This window comes from Megascapheus bottae, chromosome 2 (genome assembly GCF_031878675.1).
Source record: "Megascapheus bottae isolate mThoBot1 chromosome 2, mThoBot2.hap1, whole genome shotgun sequence".
Lineage (NCBI taxonomy): Eukaryota > Metazoa > Chordata > Mammalia > Rodentia > Geomyidae > Megascapheus > Megascapheus bottae.
In genome coordinates this window covers 17,545,910-17,571,165 of record NC_143510.1, presented here as the reverse complement: position 1 = coordinate 17,571,165, position 25,256 = coordinate 17,545,910, and the positions used below count along the sequence as shown (strand labels likewise).

At 39.4% G+C, this 25,256-nt stretch overlaps 2 protein-coding genes and 3 non-coding genes across 38 annotated transcripts in view; 4 read left to right on the top strand and 1 right to left on the bottom strand.

Annotated features, from left to right (window-relative positions):
* Pbrm1 (polybromo 1) overlaps positions 1-17,381 on the bottom strand; it is a 99,620-nt gene extending 82,239 nt beyond the window's left edge. For 21 of the 34 annotated variants that reach the window (XM_090321174.1, XM_090321274.1, XM_090321284.1 and 18 more), the window contains exons 1-6: positions 17,219-17,381; positions 14,155-14,294; positions 13,825-13,942; positions 11,314-11,466; positions 8,719-8,816; positions 2,751-2,898 (exon numbers count right to left, since the gene is read on the bottom strand). In XM_090321174.1, coding sequence (XP_090177300.1) covers positions 2,751-2,898; positions 8,719-8,816; positions 11,314-11,466; positions 13,825-13,872 — 447 coding nt within the window. In that variant the 5' untranslated portion in view covers positions 13,873-13,942; positions 14,155-14,294; positions 17,219-17,381. Of the gene's footprint in view, positions 1-2,750; positions 2,899-8,718; positions 8,817-11,313; positions 11,467-13,824; positions 13,943-14,154; positions 14,295-16,811; positions 16,831-17,218 lie in introns of those variants that run through there. The other 13 variants (XM_090321198.1, XM_090321294.1, XM_090321299.1 and 10 more) reach the window with 5 other exon arrangements.
* An 84-nt stretch (positions 17,382-17,465) lies between these two features.
* Gnl3 (G protein nucleolar 3) lies at positions 17,466-25,236 on the top strand. The gene is made up of 15 exons (XM_090321456.1): positions 17,466-17,586; positions 18,112-18,170; positions 18,696-18,833; positions 18,925-19,035; positions 20,078-20,158; positions 20,594-20,726; positions 21,371-21,480; positions 21,715-21,832; positions 22,748-22,835; positions 23,499-23,673; positions 23,780-23,922; positions 24,009-24,145; positions 24,228-24,400; positions 24,644-24,713; positions 24,810-25,236. Exons 1-15 carry the CDS (start codon positions 17,574-17,576, stop codon positions 24,893-24,895), a joined length of 1,635 nt encoding a protein of 544 aa, XP_090177582.1. The 5' UTR covers positions 17,466-17,573; the 3' UTR covers positions 24,896-25,236.
* LOC150066527 (small nucleolar RNA SNORD19) lies at positions 20,770-20,847 on the top strand. Its single transcript, XR_016534664.1, has one exon. It is a non-coding gene; the product is annotated as a small nucleolar RNA SNORD19 (small nucleolar RNA).
* Positions 21,530-21,614, top strand: LOC150066526 (small nucleolar RNA SNORD19B). The gene has a single exon (XR_016534686.1). It is a non-coding gene; the product is annotated as a small nucleolar RNA SNORD19B (small nucleolar RNA).
* Positions 23,366-23,442, top strand: LOC150066525 (small nucleolar RNA SNORD69). The gene has a single exon (XR_016534665.1). It is a non-coding gene; the product is annotated as a small nucleolar RNA SNORD69 (small nucleolar RNA).
* Positions 25,237-25,256: the final 20 nt, after the last annotated feature.

Below are 25,256 nucleotides of genomic sequence, written 5' to 3'. Positions count from 1 at the left end.
TCTGGAGGTAGTGCTGTGGCTCAAGTGGTAGAGTGCAAGTCTATCACTAGCAAAAGCTGCAAAAGAAACTCAGGGACTGTGCCCAGGCCCTGACTTCAAACCATAGGACTGGCTAAATAAATACATAAGTAAAGCTAAATATGTTCCAGAAGAAATTGATTTTTTTTTTTTACTTTGCTGTTATTATAGAGGGGTCTACAAAGGGATTACAATTGCATGAGTACATTTCTTTTCCTACATCTTCTGTTCCCTCATTCTCTGTCCCTCCCTCCCATATCTACTGACAAGTTGTACAGTTCACTTTCATCAATGTCTACCCTTTTTCCCTTGAGTTCTGTGCCCTCCCCAAAACCTTCACGAAGATATACATACGAATACACCATACATAAGGTAAAGAAGAAAGAATCATCGAAAACTAAAACCTAAGGAAAAAATGGCTTCCATATCTTGGAGTTAATTTCAGTATGTTTATTGTTTTATATAAATATGGAGGATCACTTAGGCATTGCACCTTTGTGTTTCTCTCCTTAAGAGTATCCTCTTCTGGTCTCACTATGTGTATCTAGAATCTTGTATAATTGATCATATCCTGTGTATTTTAGATCTAACTCTGCATATCTCTCTGAACTTAGGTTACCTCATTTAACATGATTCATTCTACTTCCATTCATCTCCCTGAAAAAGACATTATTTTATTCTTTCCATGTTCTTCCTACTTCCTGGTACCCTATTTGATTTCTTTTTTTACATTTTTATAATTTTTGCTACAAAGATCTTTTATGTCTTTGTTTAGGTTAATTCCTAGTTTTCTTTCTTCTTCTTTTTTGAGACTATTGCAAATGGAGTTGTTTTTATTGTTCCCTTTCTGTTTGTATGTTATTGGCATAAAGAAAAGCTACTAGCTGGGAGTTTTGCCTAGTGGCAGAGTACTTGCCTAACATGCCTGAAGACCAGGGTTTGATTCCTCAGGACCACATACATCGAAAAAGCTGGAAGTAGTGCTATGGATCAAGTGATAGAGCTCTAGTCTTGAGAAAACCCAAGGACAGTGCTCAGGCTCTGAGTTCAAGCCTGGGACTAGCAAAAAAAAAAAAAAAGCTACTGATTTGTATGGGTTAATTTTGTATCCTATTACTTTGTCAAAGTGGTTGATCAGCTCTAGGAACTTGGAGATGGAGTTTTCTAGGTCCTTTAGGTATAGATCATGGTATTCTTTTTTAAGGCACTATTTTGGAAGTAGTTAACTACAAACTGTAAAATTACAGGCTTGAACTCAGAGCCTGTGATGAGACGATAAATGGGGTTCATTTCTTCTTAAGAAACATTTTTTCTTAACAGACTTACATACTAATCGTAAAATGTGTAAGGCAGGAGCAGGGAGTTTCTAGCCTGAATAAGTCCTGAGAAATCTTTTGGTACATGATGAAGCACATGTGTCTTGTGCGTTTCTCTTGGATTGCCCAAGACCATCTGCCTGTACTGATAACTTTGTATAGCTTGTCAATGATGTTATAAAAACCCAAATGGTCCTAGGCAGAAAAAAAGTTCCCCATCCCTGTACAAAAAAAGGCAAAGGGTAGAGTTGGTTAAGATGTTTTCCTTACCAGATAAAGAATTACGAAACCATAGTAATTAAGAATGGAATGGTTCCGTGTAAGGAACAGAACAAAAAGGAAAGAAACAGATCCATAAACACATAGAAATGAAAGTGGTACTGATATTGCAGACAATGTAGAGGATAGTCCTTGAGTAAAAAAAAATGTAGATCCCTATACCACATAAGAGAAAAAAAAAATTGACACCCAAGTGCACTACACACTTATGTACTAAAAACTTATAAAGCTTCAGAATGCAAGAGGAATTTTTGAAGCAAGACACAAAAGTATAGATCACGAGAATAATACATTTAATTTTACTAAAATAAAAAAATGTCTGTTCATCAATAAAGATACCTCTATTTTATAATAGAGGCTGGGGATGTAGCTCAGTGACATAATGTATGCTTTGTGCTCGAGGCCTGGATTTAATCCCTAGCATTCCAAAGGAAAAAAGATAAAAGACAGACAAGTAGTGTAAGAGAGTTGAAACATATAATTGAAAGTTATCACAGTGAGATCCTACTTTAAAAAAAAAAAGTGGGGCCTAGGAGTTTGGCCTACTGGTAGAGCTTGCCTAGCACGCACGAAGACTTGGGTTCAATTTCTTGGTTCTACATAAAAAGCTGGAGGTGGTACTATGGCTCAAGTAGTAGAGCTCTAATCTTGAGAAAGTCCAAAAACAGTGCTCAGGCTGTGAGTTGAAGCCCCAGGACTGGCACAAAAAAAAAGTGGGAGGGCTAGAGGCATGACTGATATGGTAGAGTACCAGCCCAATGAGGAAGAAAGCTAAGGAAGAACAAGAAATTCCAAGCTCAAGCTCCAGGACTAAAAGATAAAAAGCCAGATGTTAATGGCTCACACCTATAATGCTAACTACTCTACTAAGGAGGTTGAAATCTGAAGATCATAGTTCAATGCAACTAGTGCAGAAAAATCTCCAATTAACCAGCAAAAAACTGGAACTGGAGTAGTGTGGTTCAAGTGCTAAACCAATAACCATGAGCAAAAGAATCCAAGCTCATAGCCCTGAGTTCAAGCTCCAAGTGGCAAACTTGAAGCCACAAAGAGAAACCACCGCTAATCTTCTAGGCTGACAAATATTAAAAAGATAATTATCAAAGTGAGTACCTTCCATATTTAATGCATTCTTACCTTATAATAGGCCTTTGCATTGTTAAAAAGAAGCTGGAAGTCGGCAGTCAGCAGATTAACATCATCATACTCTTCCATTTTTAGTTTCTGTTGAATTTTCATCAAGTCAATGGGCTGAGAAACCACTTCATAATAGTCTGGCTGATTTCTGTTAGAATGTAACAGAAATATTTAAATATTTTTAATTATAACAATGCAAAGTACATAAAAAATTGTATTTTGAAAATATTTGTGATAATATCCAACATTCCATTTGATAGACCAAATTAGAATTTGCCATCAGGCTTATTCCCATTATGAGAAAAGCAAGGTGCAGATACATTATATTTTCACAGCATAAATTTAATGTTATAAAAACTTTTATTTAACATCTGTGATGAGCTAAATATGTAAAGTTTAAGACACCAGAATTAAGTCCAGGTCAATGGTACATTCTATAAATAAATAGACTTACCTTTCCTGGTGGTTCAAAAGTAGCTAAATCAGATAAAGATATAAAACTCATTATAAGTTTTCAAAATGGAGACATTTAATGACCACAGAACCTTTTTTTAAATCAGGTTCTTTCCAGTGCCTATTATTAATATTTTACACTAATACCAATAATAAAGTTACAAAGGAAGCTTGAAGTTGGTGGCTCACACCTGTAATCCTAGCTATGATCTGGTTTGAAGTCAGCCAGGACAGGAAAGTCTGTGAGACTCTTATTTCCAATAGACTTCCCTTATGTGGTAAACCATAATATTCAGATCTCAGCCTCCTATGTAGCTAGGATTACAGGCATGAACCACCTGCACCTGGCAGCTTTCTGTTAACATCTACTCATCATTTGTTAATTTTTATCAAAGGAAAAAATTACTGTTTTACTTTTATTTATTTTTTTTTCTTATCTCTCCCTAGAGATTATAGGGCAGGTCCTCTTTTTTTTATTAAAGAATTTATTAACATTGATTTTTGCATCATATTTTAAATGACAAGTTTAACAAACAAGTGTTCAAGGAGGAAATCTGTATTTACAATCACTGGGACTTAGTATTTAGAACATAATCAAAATTAGGCTAAGAGTCTGAATGACATAGAAACATATTAATTTATGAAGTAAAACATTATGTCTACAGAGTCATAGGTTTTTATGTCTATACAGTTATGTTTATATTTCCATTACCATGTCCATAGCTTTGGGTATGCAGTTATTGAGTCCTCGCTCTTGTACTCTTTGGATTTAATAGCCACATATTAAGGATACTATGTGACTTTTGTTCCTTAGGTCTTGACTTGTCTCACTCAACATGATTCGCTCTAGCTTCATCCACTTCCCTGTGAATGCCATTATTTTATCTTGTCTGTTGGCTATGTAGAATTCCATTGTATATATATACCACATTTTCTGTATCCATTCGTCTGCAGTAGGGTATCTGGATTGTTTCCATCGCCTGGCTATTGTGAATAGTGCAGAGATGAACATAGCTGAGCAGGTGTCCTTATAATTTCTTAGGTCATAATGTTCAGGATAGATGCCCAGAAGTGGTATGGCGGGATCGTAGGGAAGCTCTATTTTCAGTTCTTTAAGAAACCTCCACACTGCTTTCCAGAGTGGCTGAACTAGGCTACATTCCCACCAGCAGTGTAGTGTAGTAGGGTTCCTTTTTCTCCACAATCCCGCCAGCAACTGTCATTGTCTGAGTTCAAGATCTTGGCCATTCTTGTTGGGGTAAGGTGGTATCTTAGGGTTGTTTTTATTTGCATTTCCTTTATGACCATAGATGTTGAACATTTTCTAAAACTTACTGTTTTAAAGTTAGGTGCCAGTGGCTCACACCTGTAATCTTAGCTACTCAAGAGGCTGAGATCTAAGAATCACAGTTCTAAGTGAGCCCAGGCAGAAAAGTCTGTAAAACTCTTATCTTCAGCAAACTACTTACAAAAAGCCCGATGTGAGCCAGGCTCTCGCCAGTAATCCTAGCTACCCAGGAGGCTGAGATTTGAGGATCAAGCTTCAAAGCCAGTCCGGGCACAAAAGGACCTGAGACTCTTATCTCCAATTAACCTCTTGAAAATGGGAAGTGGGGCTTGGCTCAAGGGTAGGGCAGTAGCTTTGAGCTAAAGAGCTCAGGAACAAAGCCAGACCAAGTTCAAACCCCATGGCCCACACAAGAAAGAAAGAACAAAAGAAAAAAGAAAGAAAGAAAGAAAAAAAGAAAGAAAGAAAAAAGAAAGAGAGAGAAGAGAGAAGAAAAAGCCAAATGTGGCACTGTGGCTCAAGTGGTAGAGTGTTAGCTTTGAGTACGAAGAGCCTTGGGGATAACGAGAAGGCCCAGGACATACATACATACATACATACACACACACACATATATATATATATATGTGTGTGTATATATGCATGCATTGATACACACATACACATATACACATACACTAGTTAAGAGTTTCATGCGACATTTCCATACATACATGCAATGCATCTCATCCCCTGTATGATCCTCCCTATCTTCCTCCTCTTAAAACAACTTCAATTGGCTTTACTGTTATACTTTCACATCTGTACATGAAGAACTTCACATTACCCTTCTAGAAGACATCTACCTCCTAACAGAGCCTATTTTATTCTGTTGTTATTCTTTCTATTCAGAAAGAACAGAGCCTTTTTTACTCTATTCCCATTTTATTTCTTTACTAAAGAAAAAGCTAGCTAAAAAATGAGCTATCAAACTGCTTGCTGTCAGTCCTGCCACATCCTGCACAGTCTCTTTCTCTTCCACATTTCTTTCCAAATTTTCTTGTTACTTTATGTGCTGGTACCAGGGCTTCAACTTGGGGCCTTATGTTTTTGCTTGGCTTTTTCCTTCATGATTTTCCTTCAAGTCCGTTGCAGCTTTTTTGGGTGGTTAACTAGAGAAGAATAAGCTCAGATTTGTCAGCCGAAAATGGTTTTGAACTGGGATTTTCAGATCTCAGCCTCCTAAATAGCTACAACTATAGAAGGCATAATGTCTAGCCACTCTAGAGGATGAGATCTGAGGATCACAGTTTGAAGCCATCTCAACAGGAGAGTCTGTGAGACTCTCATATCCAATTAATTACCAAAAGAACTTGAAGCAGACCTATGGCTCAAATGGCAGAGCAATAGCCATAAGTGGAAAAGCTAAGGGATTATGCTCAGACTCCCATTAGCCCCAATGCAGGAACCAAGGGGGGAAAAATGTAACAAGAAAGAAGCGAGGCTTGGCTCAAGGGTAGGGCGGTAGCCTTGAGCTGAAGAGCTCAATTACAGCGCCCAGACTGAGTTCAAGCCCCATGACCCCCCCCCAAAAAAAAAGTAACAAAAGGCATCCAAGGCATCCAATTGGATAGGAATAAAAATAAACCTGTTCAAAGATGACTTGATCTTTTATATAAATAATACACAAACAACAAACACAAATAAATTGGAAGATGACTGATGTCAGCAAAGCTCTAAGATATAAAAATAACATATAACTGGGTATGGTGACTTATTCCTGTAATCCCAACTACTTGGGTGGTAGAGATTGGAAGAATGATGGTTTGAGACTAGCTCATTAGGCAAAACTCCAATACCAACAAATAAGCTAAAAACAGTGGTATGTGTATAATCCAAGTCCTGCAAGATAAGTAGATAGGAAGACTGCAGTTGGGGATGGACAAAAGGCCTGAGACTCTAGCTGAAAAAATAACTAGAGCAGAAAGGCTGGTTGCATGGCTCAAGAAGTAGAACACTTGCATAGCAAGTGTGAAGGTCAAGTCAAACTTTGCTACAGCCAACACAAGGAAAAAAAAAAATCAACACACATGAAAATGAGGCACATTTCTATACCAAAACACTGAATAATCTAAAAGGAAAAAATTTTAAAACCAGCCAATTTACAATTGAATAAAAAATAAAAATATCCAAGACATGTGAAAGGGTATCAATGTATGTGAATTAATGCACCTTTTATATGGCAAATATCATGTAACCCTTATATTAATTACAATAAAAATATAAAAAAATAAAAATATTTAGAAATTAAAATACCCAAAACAAACATATATACTAATAACTATATCAACACTGATGAAAAAAATTAAGACAATCTAAGAAAAGGTACTCTATATTTATGCATCAGAATTATACTAATAATTACATCAACATTGGTGAAAAAAGTTAGACAATCCAAGAGAAGATACTCCATATTATGCATTAGAAGACAATATTGTTAAAATGCTACTATTAGCCAAAGCAATCTATATATTCAATGCAAACCAAAATCCCCATGGCATTTTTTACAGAAACAGAAAAATACATAAAATTCATAAAGAATTTGAAAAGGAACTAAATACTCAAAATAGTCTTGAAAAAGAGACAAAGTTGGATGATTCATACTTCATTTCAGAACTTGCTACAGGTGTTGAATGTAGCATCTTGGCAAAGCACTTCCTAGTACGCAGGAAGCCTTGGGTTCCATACCCAGACCCTGTCTCAAAACCTAAATTTAATAGAAACACAGCTCAGGTGGTAGAGTATCTGCCTAAAGCATAAGGTTTGAGATTCATTTCCTAGCACAAGGGGAAGGAAAGGAAAGAAAAAAAGAACAGAGATTCACAGCTGATACATTTTGAGGGATAGATTCTGAGAAATGCTTTAAAAAAAAAAAAAAAAAAAAGCAAAAGCCCAAACATTTATTACTGGCAGAGGTGGGAAAAGATTGAAACTCCTGTGTACTATTGATGGAGTATAAACCAGTATACCCAACATTTCATTATAATGCAGTGCTTACACAAAGAATCAGAAGAATTATCTTATGATCCAGCAATCTTGAGTATATATACATAAAATGTTGAAAGCAGAATCTCAACTATGATTTGTGAATATTTACGGAGAGCCTTGATATACAACAGCAAGGAAATGTAAGCAACTATATAATCCAACAGAAGAATGTGATTTACACATACACAATCAGTTTTAAAAAAGGAGGGAAGGGTTGGGAATGTGGCTTAGTTGTAGAGCGCTTACCTAGCATGCATGAAGCCCTGGGTTTGACTCCTCACTACCACATAAACAGAAGTACAAGCCCTAGGACTGGCCAAAAAGAAAAAAAAAGAGGGGCCAGGAGTTGGCCTAGAGGTAGAGTGCTTGCCTAGCATGCACGAAGGCTGAGATTCAATTCCTTGGTACCACATACATAGACAAAAGCTGGAAGTGGTGCTGTGGCTCAAGTGGTAGAGCTCTAGCCTTGAGAAAAGTCCTAGGACAGTGCTCAGGCCCTGAGCTCAAGCCCCACGACTGGCAAAAAAAAAAAAAAAAAGAAAAAAAAAGAAAGGAAATTCTGTCACATAGTACAATAAGATAAATAATCTGAAAGACATTATGCTAAGGGAAATAAACCAATTACAAAAAGAAAAATTAGGGGCTGGGTGTGTAGCTTAATGGTAGAGTGTTTGCCTAGCATGCACAAAGCCCTGGGTTCAATTTCTCGGTATCGTGTACACAGAAAAAGCTGGGAATGGTTGGTGCTGTGGCTCAAGTGGCAGAGTGCTAGCCTTGAGAAAGCCCAAGAACAGTGCGCAGCCCCTGATAGGCCAGCTTCAGGATTAACCAAAATTATTATCCTATTCTATTCATATGAAGTAGCTAAAATAGTCAAATTCATAGAAACAAAATGTGTTTGCTAGGAGCTGGGAGAAAAAGGAAATGGAGTATAAGAGATATAAAAAAGTTTTCCAGGTTGTTACACAAATGTTAATATTCTGATTTTTGAACTACCTACTTAAAAATGACTAAGTTTAATTTATATGTGGTCCTTCATTACAATTTAAAATAAAAACCATACTATATCTTGATAAGTAAGACTAAAATTAGACCCAGTAGCATTTAAGCCATTCCTTCCAAATAAAATGTCATTACCAAACACTTTAAACATGGATCCTGGACCAAATCTTCCCTTTGTCTTTGATGTTTCCAACTCACCTTCGTTTTGGTGCCCTAATGAAGAGCTCACAGAGGAGTCTACCCTGCTCATCCTTATAGTCACGGATGGTGTTGTAGAGTTCATGGCACACAGCAATCTACATAAATGAAAAAGAAAACTCTCTTAAAACAGAAAGCTGCCAGGTATTGGTGGCTCACACCTGTAATCCTAGCTACTCAGGAGGTTGAGACCTGAGGGCCATGTTTCAACATCAGCCTGGGCAGGAAAGTCTGTGAGACTCTTATCTAAAATTAACATCAAAAACCTTGAAGTTGACCTCAAGTGGTAGTGTGTGCTAGTCTTGAGCAAAAAGGCTCAGGGGAAGCACACTGGCTGAGTTCAAGCTCCAGGACTAGTAATCCTATACCCTCCCCTCAAAAGAAAAAAAGACCAAAAAGATCAATATTCAGATGGGAACTGAAGCCTGAAATATACTGACAGAAAATATCTGTCTCTCTCTCTGTCTCTGTCTCTATCTCTCTCGATCCAAGATGGGGATTTAAATTCAGTATTTGACATTTTTACTCACTGGCTGTGCTTACCAATTGAACCATAACCCTAACTCCAGTATTTCTCCTTTAAAATAACTGAATCGGGCTAGGAGCACAGCCCAGTGGCAGAATGTTTGCCTAGCATGCATGAAGCCCTGGGTTCAATTCCTTGGTACCACATACACAGAAAAAAGGTGGTGCTGTGGCTGAAAGTAAAAAGTGTCCAAAAACAGTGCCCAGACTCTGAGTTCAAGCCCCAGGACTGGCAAAAAAATATATAAAATAAAATACACTGACTCAAGATTTTTTGGTACCTTTGATTAAATTTGCAGTACTGGTGATTTTCTTTTAAACTAAATTAATTCGTGTATTTCCTTTGTTTAAAATCATTCAAAAAGCCTGTATGATGTTACACCCCTGTAATCCTAGCATTTAGGAGGCTGAGATAGGAGGAAATGGAAAAAAAATATATTTTAAAGGATTCAGCAGGAGTTAAGTCTGATTCTGTGACTAAATCTATGTATATATGGATATACCATAATTAAATTCCCTGGTACAACTGATGGAGGCTGATAAAAATGTGAGGGGGGAAGAACAACTCAATAGCTGTGTTTTTTAGAAAGAAAAAATCTATAATTTGTGTGTGTGTTTGTATGTGCCAATACTAGGTCTTGAAACATCTATTACTTGCGCCACAGTTCTACTTCTAGCTTTTTGGTGGTTAACTGGACATGAGAGTCTCACACTTTCCTGCCTAGGCTGGCTTTGACCTGTTTTCCTCAGATCATACTTTTGAATTCTGCCTTCCACCCTGCCCCCCACCCCCACCTTGGGGCTTGAACTCAGGGTCTAAGTGTTAAGGCTTTTTCTAGGTGTTAAGGCTTTTTCACTCAAGGATACCATTCTATCACTTTGAACCACAACACCACTTTGATTTTTCTGGTGGTTAACTGGAGATGAGTCTCACAAACTTACCTGTCCTGGCACCCAGCTTTGAAAATCTAAATTTTTCTTAAAAAATTTTACTTCTTTGTTATTATGAAGGCAGTATACAAATAGCTCAAAAGCTATCTACATATGGTCATACAGGATGAGACTACACGAAATGAACTCTAGGACATGGAAACAAGAGGCTTATCTTTGTGACTGTTGTTCTTAATATACCATGTGAAGTTATTTCTTTTTTATTTTTTGCCCTTATGGTTAATCTCATGTAGTTACTGTATCTGACTTTGTTACCTGGCATATTGTATATACGTTTATTTGTTTATTTGAAATAGGGAAGGGGAAAAACAAGATGATTGGGAGGGGGAGAGAGGAAAGAGAGGGACAAAAACATGAGAAGGGGTATCAAGTTTCGAGAAGTAATGTGTACACCACGAATGTGGACATACAGAGAGATCATAATTACCTGAGTCAGGTAATGAGTACATTTCCTTCCACATATATAGTGTCTTCTGTTCCCTCCCAGGCCCTTCCTCCATCCATGAGTTGTACAGCTCACTGTCATCCGTACCCAGTGAGCTCCACTAGTGCACTTTCTCACCCTCTAGGACTGTGTGTGCTCTGGTTGGGTGGAGCATGTCCATCTCCTCCTTCCTGACCATTTGTCTGCAATCACAATATAATAACCCATCTCTGACCTAACATGGTCAGTGTCTTCTTAGCATCACAGAGAATCTTCTAGAAGACCAAAGCCCAAACAGCTCAAATCATCCAACTTTTTCTTCTTAGCACTTATTGGCTGAGAGCACACAGTACTTTGTTATTTACTTGTTTAAATTCTGCTTCTCGTATATCAGAATCTTGTGAAAAATGTGCTTGACTTATTCACAGTTACATTTCAATTACTCATCAGAGCTTACAAGTAACAGGTACACAACTATTGAATGAGAACATGACATGGCAACACACTGATATTCTTTATCGTTTCGTACTATTTTACTATTACTGTAAGACTTTTGACTAATACCACTTTTCTTAAGAGAAAGGTTAAGCTTACCAAGCCAAAGACAGTAGTTGGGTACTGCATTTCAATTGCATCACCACGAAAGAAACAAGAGGGGAATGAGAGACAGAAACCACGCAGCTGAAGTTACTCACTGGATCTACAGTTGGAAGATTGGAAAGTCTCCGCCTTTTCCTGCTGGGGCCTGGTGTGGGTATAGAATGGTGCCCATCATCAAAATCCCCACTGACACTGCTGGAAGGGGATGTAGCTCTTCTTCTCTTGGAACCCATGGAATCCAGCTTCTTCTACAAGAAATAATTAGCCATAATCTTATATATAAACCGGAACTGTCACCAATCCCTCAGCTGATCACCTATCATCAAAATTTCTGCTTGAGGATATTTTAACTATTCCAAAGGAATTAAACTGGCTAAAAAATTCTTAAGGGAAAAACAAAAAAATTCATGGGCCTCATTTTCACTTACCAGAATACTATACTATCAATTGTAATGGGATAATTTCAATAGGACTGTACTCATTCGTATACCACACATATTGAATGATTCAACCACTTCTGGTCCCAAATGTACCCTAGACTGGAGTTTATCAACCCATGTATAGAGATTGTAACAGTATGTTTCAGGTATTAATCCTAAACTTCTGGAGCAGCTAGGCAGGCCTGGAAGATAGAGGCTCCAAAGCAGTCACTCCTAGAGTCAGCAGGCTCATCTACTTTTTCCTGTACTTTATAACTGTCATCACTTCCCAAGTGGGCCATGATGTGGAAAAGATTGAGAAGCATTGCCTAGGAGCCGGGAGCATGACCTAGTGGTAGAGTCCTTGCCTGGCATGCACGAAGCCCTGGGTTCAATTCCTCGGTACTACATATACAGAAAAAGCCAGAAGTAGTGCTGTGGCTCAAGTGGCAGAATGCTAGTCTTGAGAAAGCCCAAAGACAGGGTCCAGCCCCTGACTTCAAGATGCAGGACAGGCAAAAAAAAAAAAAAAAAGCAGCACTGCCTAAGGCAATATTATGTTGTAAAAAACAAAGTAAGGGACAGAGGACCACAATCTTTCTACTTTAAAAAGCCGAATCCACAAGACATTATACCTGTGAAACAATGTCCATACTCAGGCAGAAAGAGCAAAGCTGTGCTTTCAAAGTTCTCTAAATGCATGGGGCCAGGAGTTTGACCAAGTGGTAGAGTGATTGCCTAGCATGCATGAAGACCTGGGTTCGATTCCTCGGTATCAGACACATAGAAAAAAAAAAAAAAAGCCGGGAGTGGTGCAGCAGCTCTAGCCTTGAGAAAGCCCAAGGATAGTGCTCAGGCCCTGAGTTTAAGCCCCAGGAATGGCAATAAATAAATAATAAAAAGTTCTCTAAATGCAGAATAACTTCCCTTTCAATTATGTGATGTATTCTATACCCACAAATAAAAACTTTAAGTCTCATTAGATAATCCAAAAGACCACCTCATACATAGATAAGCTTTTAGGGCCTGTTTGGACATTCAGAAATACATTGTTATTTACTCTCAGCCTTAGGCTAACTGCTAAGAAACAATTCAAACACAATTTTAAATATCTATGCATTTTGACTACAACCCAAGAATCGTAAACCACTGCTACAAAGTGTATATAAAGAAGTCCTACAAACTTTTAAAGCAGTCTCAGTTTATTGTGATTTCAAAGGTCTTATCTAAAGCAAAAAATTGAACCTCAAATTTACTCATCCACATTCACTTTCAGGAAATTAATATGCTAGTAGCTGAATGAATAGAAATAGTAAAGCACTGGTTGCCAATAACACAGAGGGAAAAGTTGGGAACTCCAGCAATAGCGAGGTGCCTATGGCTAACACCTGTAATCCTAGCTACTGAAGAGGCTGAGTTCTGAGGACTGCAGTTTGAAACCAGCTGATTAGGAAAATGAGGCTGTTATCTCCAATCCCCCCCCCCCCCCAAAATAGCTAGCAAAGAGTTCAGAAGCATTGTTTAGGTCTTAAGTGAGTTCAAGCTCCAGGATGGAAACCCCCCCCCAAAAAAAAGGTAGGGGGGAGCAGGAACACAACAAGCAACTAAAAAAAATCTCCCATCTCTTTCTCTGATTTACAAGGTTTAAAAAAAACAGAACCTACAATGATCCAAGTTTCTTTTACCTTTGGACATAGTTTGTTACACTTTTAGTTTGAAGTTGGCTAAAAGCTTCTAAAAGCTTGGACCAAACATAACCAAATTGTTGATTCCCCCCCCCCCCAAACCCTGGGTGCTGTCCCTAAGCTGCTTTTGCTCAAGGTTAGTGCTCTATCACTTGAGCCACAGTGCCACTTCTGGCTTTTCTGAGTAGTTCATTAGAGATAAGTGTCTTGTGGATTTTCCTGTCCAGGCTGGCTTCCAACTGTGATCCTTGGATCTCAGCCTCCTGAGCAGCTAGGATTATAGGCATAAGCCACAGGCATCTGGCTACACTTTTTACAGAGGAAATGGCAAACTAACCTTCATTCTATCTTAAAGAAACTAACAATCTTCATTACAATCTATGACAAGGACACAGGTTTATTTGATGAACACAGAGGAATCTAATAAAAATTTAAGAAGGGGGAAGGGTAAGGACAAGGAATGACAGAAAAAGAATAAGGATATTGATTATCAGTAATTTACCAGCTTTACCAGAGCACAACCAGCACCTCGAAAAGCCAGTCTCCTCATTATGTCTGAAGGCCAAGTAAAACCAGTGAGAGAAGGTAGGGCTTTAGATTCAGTGTTAGTCTATTCAAAACTGAAAAAGAACAAGGTACAGAAAGGAGAAATAGAAGAGTCAGAAAGAGTAATAATAAATATGAATAGGCAGAAAGCATTCAAATAGAATTACTAAAGATAAAACAAAAACAAACCAGGCATACCAGTTGTCTTTTAGCGCCTGACATTTCCATTTTAAAACCAAATGCTTTTGTATGTTTAGGATGTCTCACTGAGGTTCCCCTTACTCACATGGAACGACTGTCAACTCCAGGAATGAAGCATGCCTGCCCAATTGCCCCCTAGTCAATAAGAGCAGAGTTCAATCACAGAGCTGGGATGAAGAGTGAACACATGTGGGAGGCTCACATGTGACACGAAATGTTGGCAAGCTGGAACAAACCAAGAATGGCTCATGTGAGCAGAGTTTGGAAAACTCCCACCCCCAACTCAGAGAAAAAAAACAACATTTCTTTCCAAAAGTCCTATCTGCATCAGAAAGACATCAAATAAATTTAGCAAGGTTTTCAGTTCAATTTTTAAAAAATAATTCCCTGAAAATCAAATGACAAAAAATGTGACTTGTATATAGCTTATAATACTAATACTATATCCAAAAATCTTTGCATCATTAATTCCCTTTGGTAATGTAAGAAAAATATGTAATTTAGGTATACCTCTTTTCTTTTTTTTTTGGGTGCCTTTGTGGGGCAAAGGACACATTTTAATATGTAATATGGAACTGTGGCAACAGAAATGCTTTTACGCTACTGGAAATTGACCCCAGGGCCTTCCAGCTTGCTACACAAATGCTCTACCTCTTGAGCCATGCTCCCCAGTCCTTTCATTTTGCATTCTGATTTTGAGAGTGGATATGGCTAACTTTATCAGGCTGGTCTCAAACCAGTAAGACTCCTGCATTCACCTCCTCAGGAGCTGACATGAACCAGCCATGACCCACCACATCCAGCCACCAAGGCAATGTTCTGAGGTGAAAGAAGCAGCAGGATCTGTATTCAGATTAGGAGTCCCTGATGTTCCAGTTCTAGTTATCTATTTGATGTTGCCTGAGTTATAACTTCTCAGATCTGCTCCATCTCTAACTTGAAAATGGAAATACACATACATACACACACACACACACACACACACACACACACACACACACACGCACACACATCATTTGGATTGCTGACAAGACTACATATATGAAAAGTCTTTGAAACTTCAAGGCACAACTCTAAGACTACATACTTCCTGGGCACAAAAACAGGGTTCTCCTTTTTTTCCCCCCAATCTGAATGTATAGAATAGTGCTAGGTTACAGGCTGGCTACCCACTTTTATCTTTTAGGGAAATGTACTGAAAATGAACTTAAGTGAGGTCTGAGATTTTCCAATCTGTTGTTTCAAAGACCTACAGGCATCCTGTCAGCATTTTTTTTTTTAACTTTTCAGAAAGAAAAAGATTCAAGAGTGCAATTTCAGGTTTTAAGATGGGCTTGTTTACAGTTGCAAATTCCAGTGTTTGACAGTTAATACATAGTAGGCTATGAAAAATATTTTGTAATGTCCAACAAGAATACACAGTACAGCCATTTTTTTAAGTTTACAAACATTTAGTATTCTCCGTTTTTCTAGTGATGTTTAGTTTGTAACACATTTAAAACAAAACTCTTGGAAAACAGAAGACTCAAGACAGAAAAAAAGGCAACTATAATCCAGAGACTGTTATATTTATGCCTTATGATTATCTTTTTAAAAATTATTACTAATAAACACGATAAAAAGGGCTGGGGGCATGGCTCAAATAGTAAAGGATGCGCTTAGCAAGCACAATGTCCTAAGTTAAAACCCCAGTAATAACACACACACACACACACACACACACACACACACACACACACGCGCGCGCGCGCGCACGCACACACATGTACGTGGTTTAAAAACCAAATTATGGGGCCAGGAATTTGGCCTAGTGTTAGAGTGCTTGTCTAGCATGCCCGAAGACCTGGGTTCGATTCCTGGGTCCCACATACATAGAAAAAAGCTGGAAGTGGTGCTGTGGCTGGCTCAAGTGGTAGAGCTCTAGTCTTGAGGAAGCCCAGGGACAGTGCTCAGGCCCTGAGTTCAAGCCACACTGGAAAAAATTAAACTCAGCAACTTTTCCAAATAAATATTCTTCCACTTGTTTGATAAGTCTGCTATATAGATACATTACAATTTACTAGAGCATTACCGTAAACTATTGTTGAAATATTTTTGTACACTCCTGAAAACAAAGAAAGTAGGCAAGGGTCTCCCATTCATTATCAAACATAATTGTTACTGTTTTAATGCGAAATACTTTCAGATACTTTCCAGTATTCCTTCTGAGATCTTCAAACCCGAAATACAATTACAGCAAAAACCAGATTCTTAATATTTGCATTGAGTACAACATGCTTTCTAATGATAATCTGAAAAAAAGTATACCACTAAACAGGAGGGAAAGTACCCAAAATCAATTTTGAGGAGTCCAGGTTAAAATATTTTATTCCAACACATGCTTCCATATTTATTGTTAACGATTTTACATCCACTTTTCTGTTTGTCATTTGCTTTTCAGGATCTCTCCTACATTTTTACTACTCCATTCGACATTTCTTCCATATTTTTGCTACTTTTTCTACCCTTGCTATGGTTTATAACAAAATTACTTTCTTATACTATCAAAACTACCCTTCCCTTTTAGAAAGTTTAAAAAACAACAACAAACAAACTTGGGAAAATGTTTCAAAACCAGGAAATAGGTAGTTTTGAAAACCCCGATTCTCCGTGGTGCCGCAGTTGAGAAGCCGAGCTCTCTCTCCTCTATTAAATATAAGTCCCATTAATAAAAAAAAATACCAAGCGTGAACAAAATCATACGTTGAGCAGGAAAAAGCATTATTAAGAGTTCGTGTGGAATCCAAAAGCAACAACAAAAAAGGAGGCCCCGAGCGGCCGCGGACAGGACGGACTCTGCCGACCTGTCACTGGTCTGGGAGACTAAGGGAAACGTTGACAGCTGCGAAGCTGCCCCGCGACGAGCGGGAAAGAGCAGCGCGGGGAGTTTCCGGGCCGCGGCGCGCCTTTGTCCCGGCCGGCAGGTGCGGCTAGGTTGCTGGGCCCATCTCGAGGCCCGCCACCGCGCCCCGCCCCGCGCCCGGCCCGACCGGCGCGTCCCCACGACCAGGGCGGGGCCTCCGCCGAAGCTCCCGCTCGTCCGGGCCCACACAAAGGCCCGGCAACTGGCCGAAGGGGAATAGTCCCGCCCGCCCCGGACCCGACCTTACCCAGCCGCTCCGCCGTCTGCAGCCCCGGCCGCGGTCACCGACCGCCGCGCCCCGCCCCGTGGCCGCCACGGCTGCTACTATTGCTCCTCTGGTCGCGGCCGCTGCCGTCGCTCCGGCACCCGCCGCCCTCACAACCCTCACCCCTCCCAGTGCCGCCGCAAAACCAGCCCTTGGCCGCCAAGCGACCCCGACTCTGCGCGACAGTACGTGCGCGTGCACGCGGAAGGACGGAGCCGCACTTGACGGCAGTAGCGTGAGTGCGTGACGTTCCTCTCCAGCCTTAGTTCGCACGTGGCGCCAGCGGGGTAACATCTTCGCGGTTGCTTCTCGTGCTGCTGCGGACTTCACAGCCATCATGAAGCGGCCGAGTGAGTGGGGTCCGGGGGCGAGCTTAGAGAGCTCCTGTATCCATTGGTTTCTGGGAGTGGGGAACGCATGGGGCGCTCTTCGGCCTGGGCTCTGCGTAGGTAGGCTGTGGAATACGGAGCAGGCCACGCTCTGTTGGGTTGGACGGCACGGGCGCTTCGCCGATCCGGCTTAACCTCGGATTTCCTTCGTAGTGGGAACACCGGGAGGGTGGGGAACACCAGGCCGGGGTTTTCTGATCCCCCCCCCCCGGAACCTGATTTGAGGCCGAATTTTGCTTCGGGGCCGTAGCAGTGAGCCGCCTCCCTGACGTGTTTAACACGAGTGGCCGTAGTTCGGGATTCATCGCCTCTGCTTGATCCCTTTCTAATCGGGGAAGGCTCCTGGTGGGGAAAGTGACATTCGTGTTTGTATTGAACACCTCACAATTCAAAAACGAATGTTACATAGTGGCACAATGTAATCATCGAAAACCATATACAGATCATTCACTTGTGTCTGGTCTATTTTTTGAAAAATATCTACAGAGTTGAAGAAAGCAAGTAAACGAATGACCTGCCATAAGCGGTATAAAATTAAAAAGAAGGTAAGTTTTGTTGTTGAGCGTCATACCAAATACATCGCTGAACTGATTTCTAATTTCTTCTCTGAAGGTATGACTAAATTGATGCCAAAGGGATTGGCTAGATAGGTGCACAGGAATTGGAGCTTTAGAAGTAGGAGTACATTAACCTGGCTATGGGACTGTGAACTTAATATGATAAAGCTTCTGCAAAGGGAAGGGGGTGATATTGAGGTTGAACTGAGTCCCTAAGCACCATTAGCTTTTTCCCCACAGCCTCACTTCTGGCATTTTAGAGGGTAATTGGAGATGAGAAACTCATAGACTTTCTGCTTCTGCTGGCTCAATTTTTAGATCTCGGCCTTCTGAGTGGCTAACATTACAGTTACTAGCATGTGGGAGAAGCAACTTTTTAATGTTATTTTCTTGTAGCTTTATTTATACATGCTTTATGGTGTCAAATAAAGCCCCATTTTTCTCATTCACAGTTAGATAATTTACTCCTACTTAAAAAGAAGACATTTTTACAGAATGGTTTCTTTCTAATAGATTAGAGAACACCATCGAAAATTAAGGAAAGAAGCTAAAAAACGGGGTCACAAGAAACCAAAGAAAGACTTAGGAGTTCCAAATAGTGCTCCTTTTAAAGAGGCTGTTCTTCGGGAGGCTGAGCTAAAGAAACAGCTGGTAAGTTAGCTGAAACTTTCAGTAATCATGTGTAGGTGTGTATTTTTTGAGGTAAAGTCATTGGCTCATTTCTCTTACCATTTGAACACAGCTTGAAGAACTAAAACAGCAACAGAAACTTGATAGACAGAAAGAGCAAGGAATAAAAAGGAAACTTGAAACTAACTCTGATGATAAGCCAGTGAATGAGAAGTCTGAGGAGGTAAGTTTGCATCCTAAAAGTGGAAGGTGAGTTCTGAGACAGAAAGAAAAACATACACATAGTCTAGTGGGCTTTGGGAAGAACAAAAATTAGTTTAGATTCTTTGGCAAGGAATGCACTAGATGGGGTTTGAATTTTGGGCCTTTAACATGTACAAGGCAAGTGCTTTAGAAGCCACACCTGTCCCTTTTTGCTTTCATTTATTTTTCAGATATTGTTAAGAATATTTGCCCTAGCTAGGCATGGTGGCTCCTCAGGAGACTGAGATTGGAGTATCATAGTTCAAAGCCAGTCCCGGGTACTAAAGTCCATGAGACGCTTATTAACCCCTGAAAATTGGAAGTGGTGCTGTGGCTTAAGGGGTAGGGAGGTGGCCATGAGCTGAAGAGCTGAGGGACATTGCCCAGGTCCAGAGGTTAAGTCCCACAACTGCCCTCCCTCCCCCCCCCAAAAAAAAAGCATATTTTCCCAAGTTGTCCTCCTACCTATGCCTCCCAAACAGTTGGGATTACAGAGGTGTGCCACCAAATGCAGCCCTCAGACTCTAGCTGTAAAGAAATGTAAAGTGGGCCACAAGTGTGACCTAGTGGTAGAGTGTTTGCCTAGCATGCATGAAACCCTGAGTTCAATTCCTCGTTATCACATACACATAAAAAGGTGGAAGTGGTACTGTGGCTCAAGTGGTAGAGCAGTGTCCTTGAGAAAGCTCAAGGACAGTGCCCAGGCCCTAAGGTCAAGCCCAAAGACTGAATGAAAAATAAATATACTTCAGGGCTGAGAATGTGGCTTAGTGGTAGAGGGCTTGCTTAGCATGACTGAAACCCTGGGTTCAATTCCTCAGTACCACAGAAACAGAAAAGTGGCACTGTGTCTCAAGTGGTAGAGTGCTAGCCTTGAGCAAAACTTGTGAAGCTCAGGGATAGTCTCCAGGCCCTGAATTCAAGCATCAGGATTGGCCCCAAAAAAGAAAGAAATGTAAAGATACAACATATAACTGCTGTATCCCTGTTTTGTATTTTTCCCCTCTTTTATATCCTTTTAGGAATTTGAACAGTGCAAAACTAAGAAAGCCAAGTTGACCAAACAGAATCCAAAGAAGCTACACTGTCAGGAACTTAAAAAGGTATCACAGTCTAGGTCAGTGTCTAATAAAATGATGAGGTTTTGAAAATCAGTGTATGTTATTTCATATCATGATACCAGCCTTGTAAAGGAGGAAACTGAAAATGAATTGAGGAAGTAGGTGATATATTTTTGGTATAATTGTTCCTCATACCTCTCTGCAAAGTCAAGGTTATTGAACTGTATAATTTCACTGTGGGTGGATTATGCATTCAATTTGGGTTATTTACATTTGTAAACCTATGTATATCAGAGGCTTCTAAAATGCTCCATGTTTTTACTTTCCTGTGAGAAATGATGAGTGCTAACATTCTTCACACCAAAATGAAGATATGAGATCCAACTCTGAACTCACCTTGTTGCCGATGTCAAGTAGATACCAGAGGGATAAATTTGAATGTTCCCACAGGAATGCTTTTGTGATTTTCTTTGACAGATAATTGAGATTTCAGATGTTCTGTTGGAGGTACTGGATGCCAGAGATCCTCTTGGTTGCAGGTGTCCTCAGGTAGAAGAGGCCATTCTTCAGAATGGATTTAAAAAGCTAGTACTTGTATTAAATAAATCAGGTAAGAAAAAGGGATCTTTTTTGAGTCCTTGTGTGCACTGATTGAGGTATGAGGAAAACATCTGAGCAGTCTTGACTATCACTGAAGACTGATAAGATCCAACTCTGACCTCAACAAACAAGTGTATGCGCTCTTGTTTGCCAAAAACAGTGCTGGGTTTCAGGTGGGGATTCTAGGAGTGGGGCATTTTGTTTGTCGTTCAGTACTTGACACTTTAAGCCATGTTAGTTATAATCTCTTTGCCATGAAGTTTTACTTTCATTAGAAAGTGATGATGATGTGCCAGATTCTGCCATCTGACAAGTGTTAAGTATTAGTCAGAGAATTTGTGTGACAAATACAGATTTGTTTCACAGAATGGGGATAAAATGAAAAGTCAGGAAATACTGTTTTTAGCTGATGGTAAATCCAGAAAACAGCTGTAGGGTTATAATACAGGAATTGATGTACCAATTAAAATATACATATGTAGCATTGACGTTGACCTTGTTTGGGCAGCGTAATGGGAAATTTACCCTATTCCTATTTTGTGCTTAAATTTCTTTTAGGGAGGACAACCTGGGGAAAAGTGAATGATAGTCAAATCTGTTTTTGACAAAAATGACTGACTTAAAGCCATTTGTCTTATCTTTGATTCCTATTAGATCTAGTACCAAAGGAGAATTTAGAGAACTGGCTAAATTACCTGCATAAAGAACTGCCAACAGTGGTGTTTAAAGCTTCAACAATTCAGAGGGGAAAAAAAATAACCAAGGTATATATTTTTACTATTAATGATGAGGAATGTGGTTCTTTCAGATTTTGGATGGTTGAAATAGGATGTGTAACAAAAAATTGATTTTCTAAAAAGTGAAAAATAGTAAGATCCAACTCTGATTTCATCTAGCCATGACCTGAAAGATAATTGTTTTAATAGCTAGTCTCTGGTGCTTGATGAAAGTTAACACAGTAATTAATCTAATGTATTTGGAATTTTAATGTTTTGGAGGTAAAGAGAAAAATTGCTCCACTCAAAAGCAAGGTCTGCTTTGGCAGAGAGAGCCTTTGGAAACTTCTTGGAGGTTTGCAGGAGACCTATGGCAGAGCTATTCAAGTTGGAGTGATTGGTGAGTTTAACTGTTTGTGCCAAGGATTTTTCCCAGGCTAAATGAGAATACTTATTGTGAAACCAAGGATTTAAAAGTGGAGCTTGTCTCAAGTGGTAAAACGTTTAACTTGAAGGGGGGAAAAAAAGCTTATATTGCCCAGGACAGGCACAAAAGGAAATAAAAGTTAATTGCTATCAGACTCATTTCTTTGTTAGGATTAGACACTGAAGTTGATTCTTCCCAACCCTCCCCATAACTCCTTCCCCTTTGCGCCCTTCCTCCCATTAATCCTGGGACTGGGTACTGCTCCTGAGGTTTTCTGCTTAAAACTAAAGTTCTACCATTTGAGCCACCCATCTACTTCTGTATTTTTTGTTGTTGTTAAATAATTTATTGGAAAGAAGGGTCTCATGGATTTTTCTCAGGCTCCTGGGTAACTAGAATTACAGTTGTGAGTCACCCCACCAGCACCTGGCAAGAATTTCTAAGACTTTCAGACTTTTAGTAACTGGCGTGTAGATCCGTTGTGTGTGCAATGTTTGCCTAACATTAATGAGGTACTGGATTTGATCCCCAGCTCCACAAATGAATATATGTATATTCTTGGTTTAAGTTTTTCTCGTCCTATCACAAGTGATTGTGCAAGAAATGAAGGAGCTGCTGGGTGCCTGTGGCTCATAGCTTTTATTCTAGCTGCTCAGGTGACAGATCTGAGAGTGCAAGGTTTGAAGCCAGCCTGGGAAGATCAGATGAGAGTCTTTCCAGTAGTAACTGGAAGTGGTGGCGAGCAAGAGTGTTTGGACCTGAATTTAAACCCCCAGTATTGGGATGGAGACACCTTATGATTGGGATGAAATGAAGATCCAATACAAATAGAATTTTGCGGTGGAAAATTTATAATTTTCAAACATGTAAATTTCCATTTATTTGTAGGTTTCCCAAATGTGGGGAAAAGCAGCATCATTAATAGCTTGAAACAAGAAGGGATCTGTAATGTTGGTATAGCCATGGGGCTTACAAGGTAAATTGAGCTATTTAATAATTTCAAATTTCTTTAATTACAGATAAGATTTTACTTTGGTGTCTTGTGGAAAGCCATTTCTTCTAGTGTTTTAAAGTGAACAGCTAGTAATAGATTTGGCTGCCCACAATTTAGTTTGAAAAATAAATTAAAAATAAAAATTGAAGCTATCATTACTCACGTGGAAGAGAACTCTTGCCTAAAATATATAAGTTCCTAGGTTCCGTCCCCAGTCTTAAAAACTAAAGCTGGAAATCGTGTGCAACTGTAATCCCAGCAACTTAAGAAGCAGAAAGATGACAAGTTCTTTAAAGGGGGAAGGAGCCTGGTTGTATAGCTTAAATAGTAGCAAGCAATCTTAGAGCAAGCAATCTTAGCTGGGATCATTGTCTTGTAAATGGTGGGAATGTGGCTCAAGTGTAAAGAACACCTGCCTGGCAAGGACAAAGTTGAAAAAAGTAAGTTTGGGTCTGGCTTTGGGAAATGAGTAGATGTTTTCCAGGTAGAGAATGTTGAGGGACTGTCATATAATCATGAAGCAAATGATGATAAATTGGATCTGACTCGCTGTGTTGAGTTTGTTCAATCCAACCCTGAGCTTCATGTTAATGTTTCTTGCCCTCCATATAAACAAGGTGCTATTTAATAATTCTATTGTTTCAGAAACATGCAGGTTGTCCCCTTGGACAAACAGATCACTGTCATAGACAGTCCAAGTTTCATTGTCTCACCACTTAACTCCTCTACCGCACTTGCTCTTCGGAGTCCAACAAGCATTGAATTGCTAAAACCAGTGGAATTTGCCAGTGCCATCTTATCCCAGGCTGATGCTCGGCAGGTAAAAGGACTCCCAGCTTGTCATCACCAATTTCCACTGTAAACATCCATTAATTTCTATTATGTACACTATAGCAGATAAATTACAAATATGTTTTATTTTTAAGGTAGTCCTAAAGTACAATGTCCCAAACTATAAGAATCCTGAGGAGTTTTTTACCACGCTTGCTCAGAGAAGAGGTCTGCACCAAAAAGGTGGAGGCTTCAACATTGAAGCTGCTGCTAAAGTTCTGTGGTCTGAGTGGACAGGGTAAGGCTTCTTTTTGGGGGGGGGGCATTTTGGTGGCCACCCAGAGTAAAAGAATTGTTTTTGACAGATAACTGTTTTAATACCAGTGCATCATTAGCTTACTATTGCCACCCTCCTGCATCCTGGACACTTTCTCCACATTTTAATGAGAATATTGTGACAAACATGAGAAAAGGTTTTGATCTGGAAGAACTAGAAAAGAACAATGCAAAAAGTGTACAAGGTGAGATTTGTGTTTCACTGCTGTTACTATCTGCTGACAGAGTAGATTTTACTTATTTATGTGGACTTTGTACCTTTCCTAGCCATCAGGAGCCCTAGTTTAGCCAATAGCATCCTTTTCTGGTCTTCGGGTTTAACAAATGGAGTAGCAGAGGAAAAGGATATACCTGAAGAATTGCCAAAGCAGAAAGGGAGCAGGCAGAAGGATGATACCATGGTCAGCGACCAGGAAAGTGTGCACAATGAAGATGTTGATGTAAGCTCAAATTTTGGTGGTATAAATGCTATGTGAGGGGGCTAGAGACAACAACAACAAAAAATTTAACGATCAGCTTAAAAAAGCACTATATAACTTAGATATTTGAGATGGTTTATCATTAGCCTGGAGTTACTCATGATGTATACCTTCCTCCAGGACGCTTAATTCTTTTTTTAAAATACAAATTAGTACAGATGAGACTAAGAACTGCCAATAATTTAACATTTCTCTGCCTCACAGGAAAAGATACCAAACAAGTCACCGGCCCAAGAGATAACAGAGGAACTACTGCCTAAAAAATCTACAGCAGGTGAGTGAAGGGGAAGAGAAAGCAGCCCATGGTACAAATTGGTTCCTTTTTTAAAAACAAATAAATAAAATGTCATTTTATTTTTCCCCAATTTAGATGAACCATCTGCTACAAGATCTTTTGTTTTAGATAAAATTACTAAAGAGGATGATGCTTATGACTTCAGCACAGATTATATATAAACAACCATAGTTTTCCTTTCAGAGATTAATTCAAATCATGATCTCCTAGTTCTCAGCCTGCACAGCACCTAAAATTATAAGCAGGTAGACTGTACTGGGGCTTGGCTTATAGTCTTAATTTTTTTTTGAGACTGTAGCCTAGGGTTTCCTCAATTTGTAATGTTTCTACCTGTAAATGAGTGTTGGGATTTTAGCCATCTCTACTATGCTCCAGGAAAAGAAATTTTAACATTTCAAGCACACTGCTAAAATGTTCTCTATGTAATGTCAGTTTTTATATGACATGGCTGTAATTTCGTGAATGTGGATTATGGTGTGTATACATTAAACACTTAAAACCATTTAACAAGTGTCTTCTGTA

Coding starts and splice junctions, on each gene's coding strand:
- Gnl3 (XM_090321456.1), top strand. Junction 19,036..20,077: donor TGAATGAGAAGTCTGAGGAG/GTAAGTTTGCAT, acceptor ATATCCTTTTAG/GAATTTGAACAGTGCAAAAC. Junction 23,923..24,008: donor CTGTGGTCTGAGTGGACAGG/GTAAGGCTTCTT, acceptor TTTTAATACCAG/TGCATCATTAGCTTACTATT.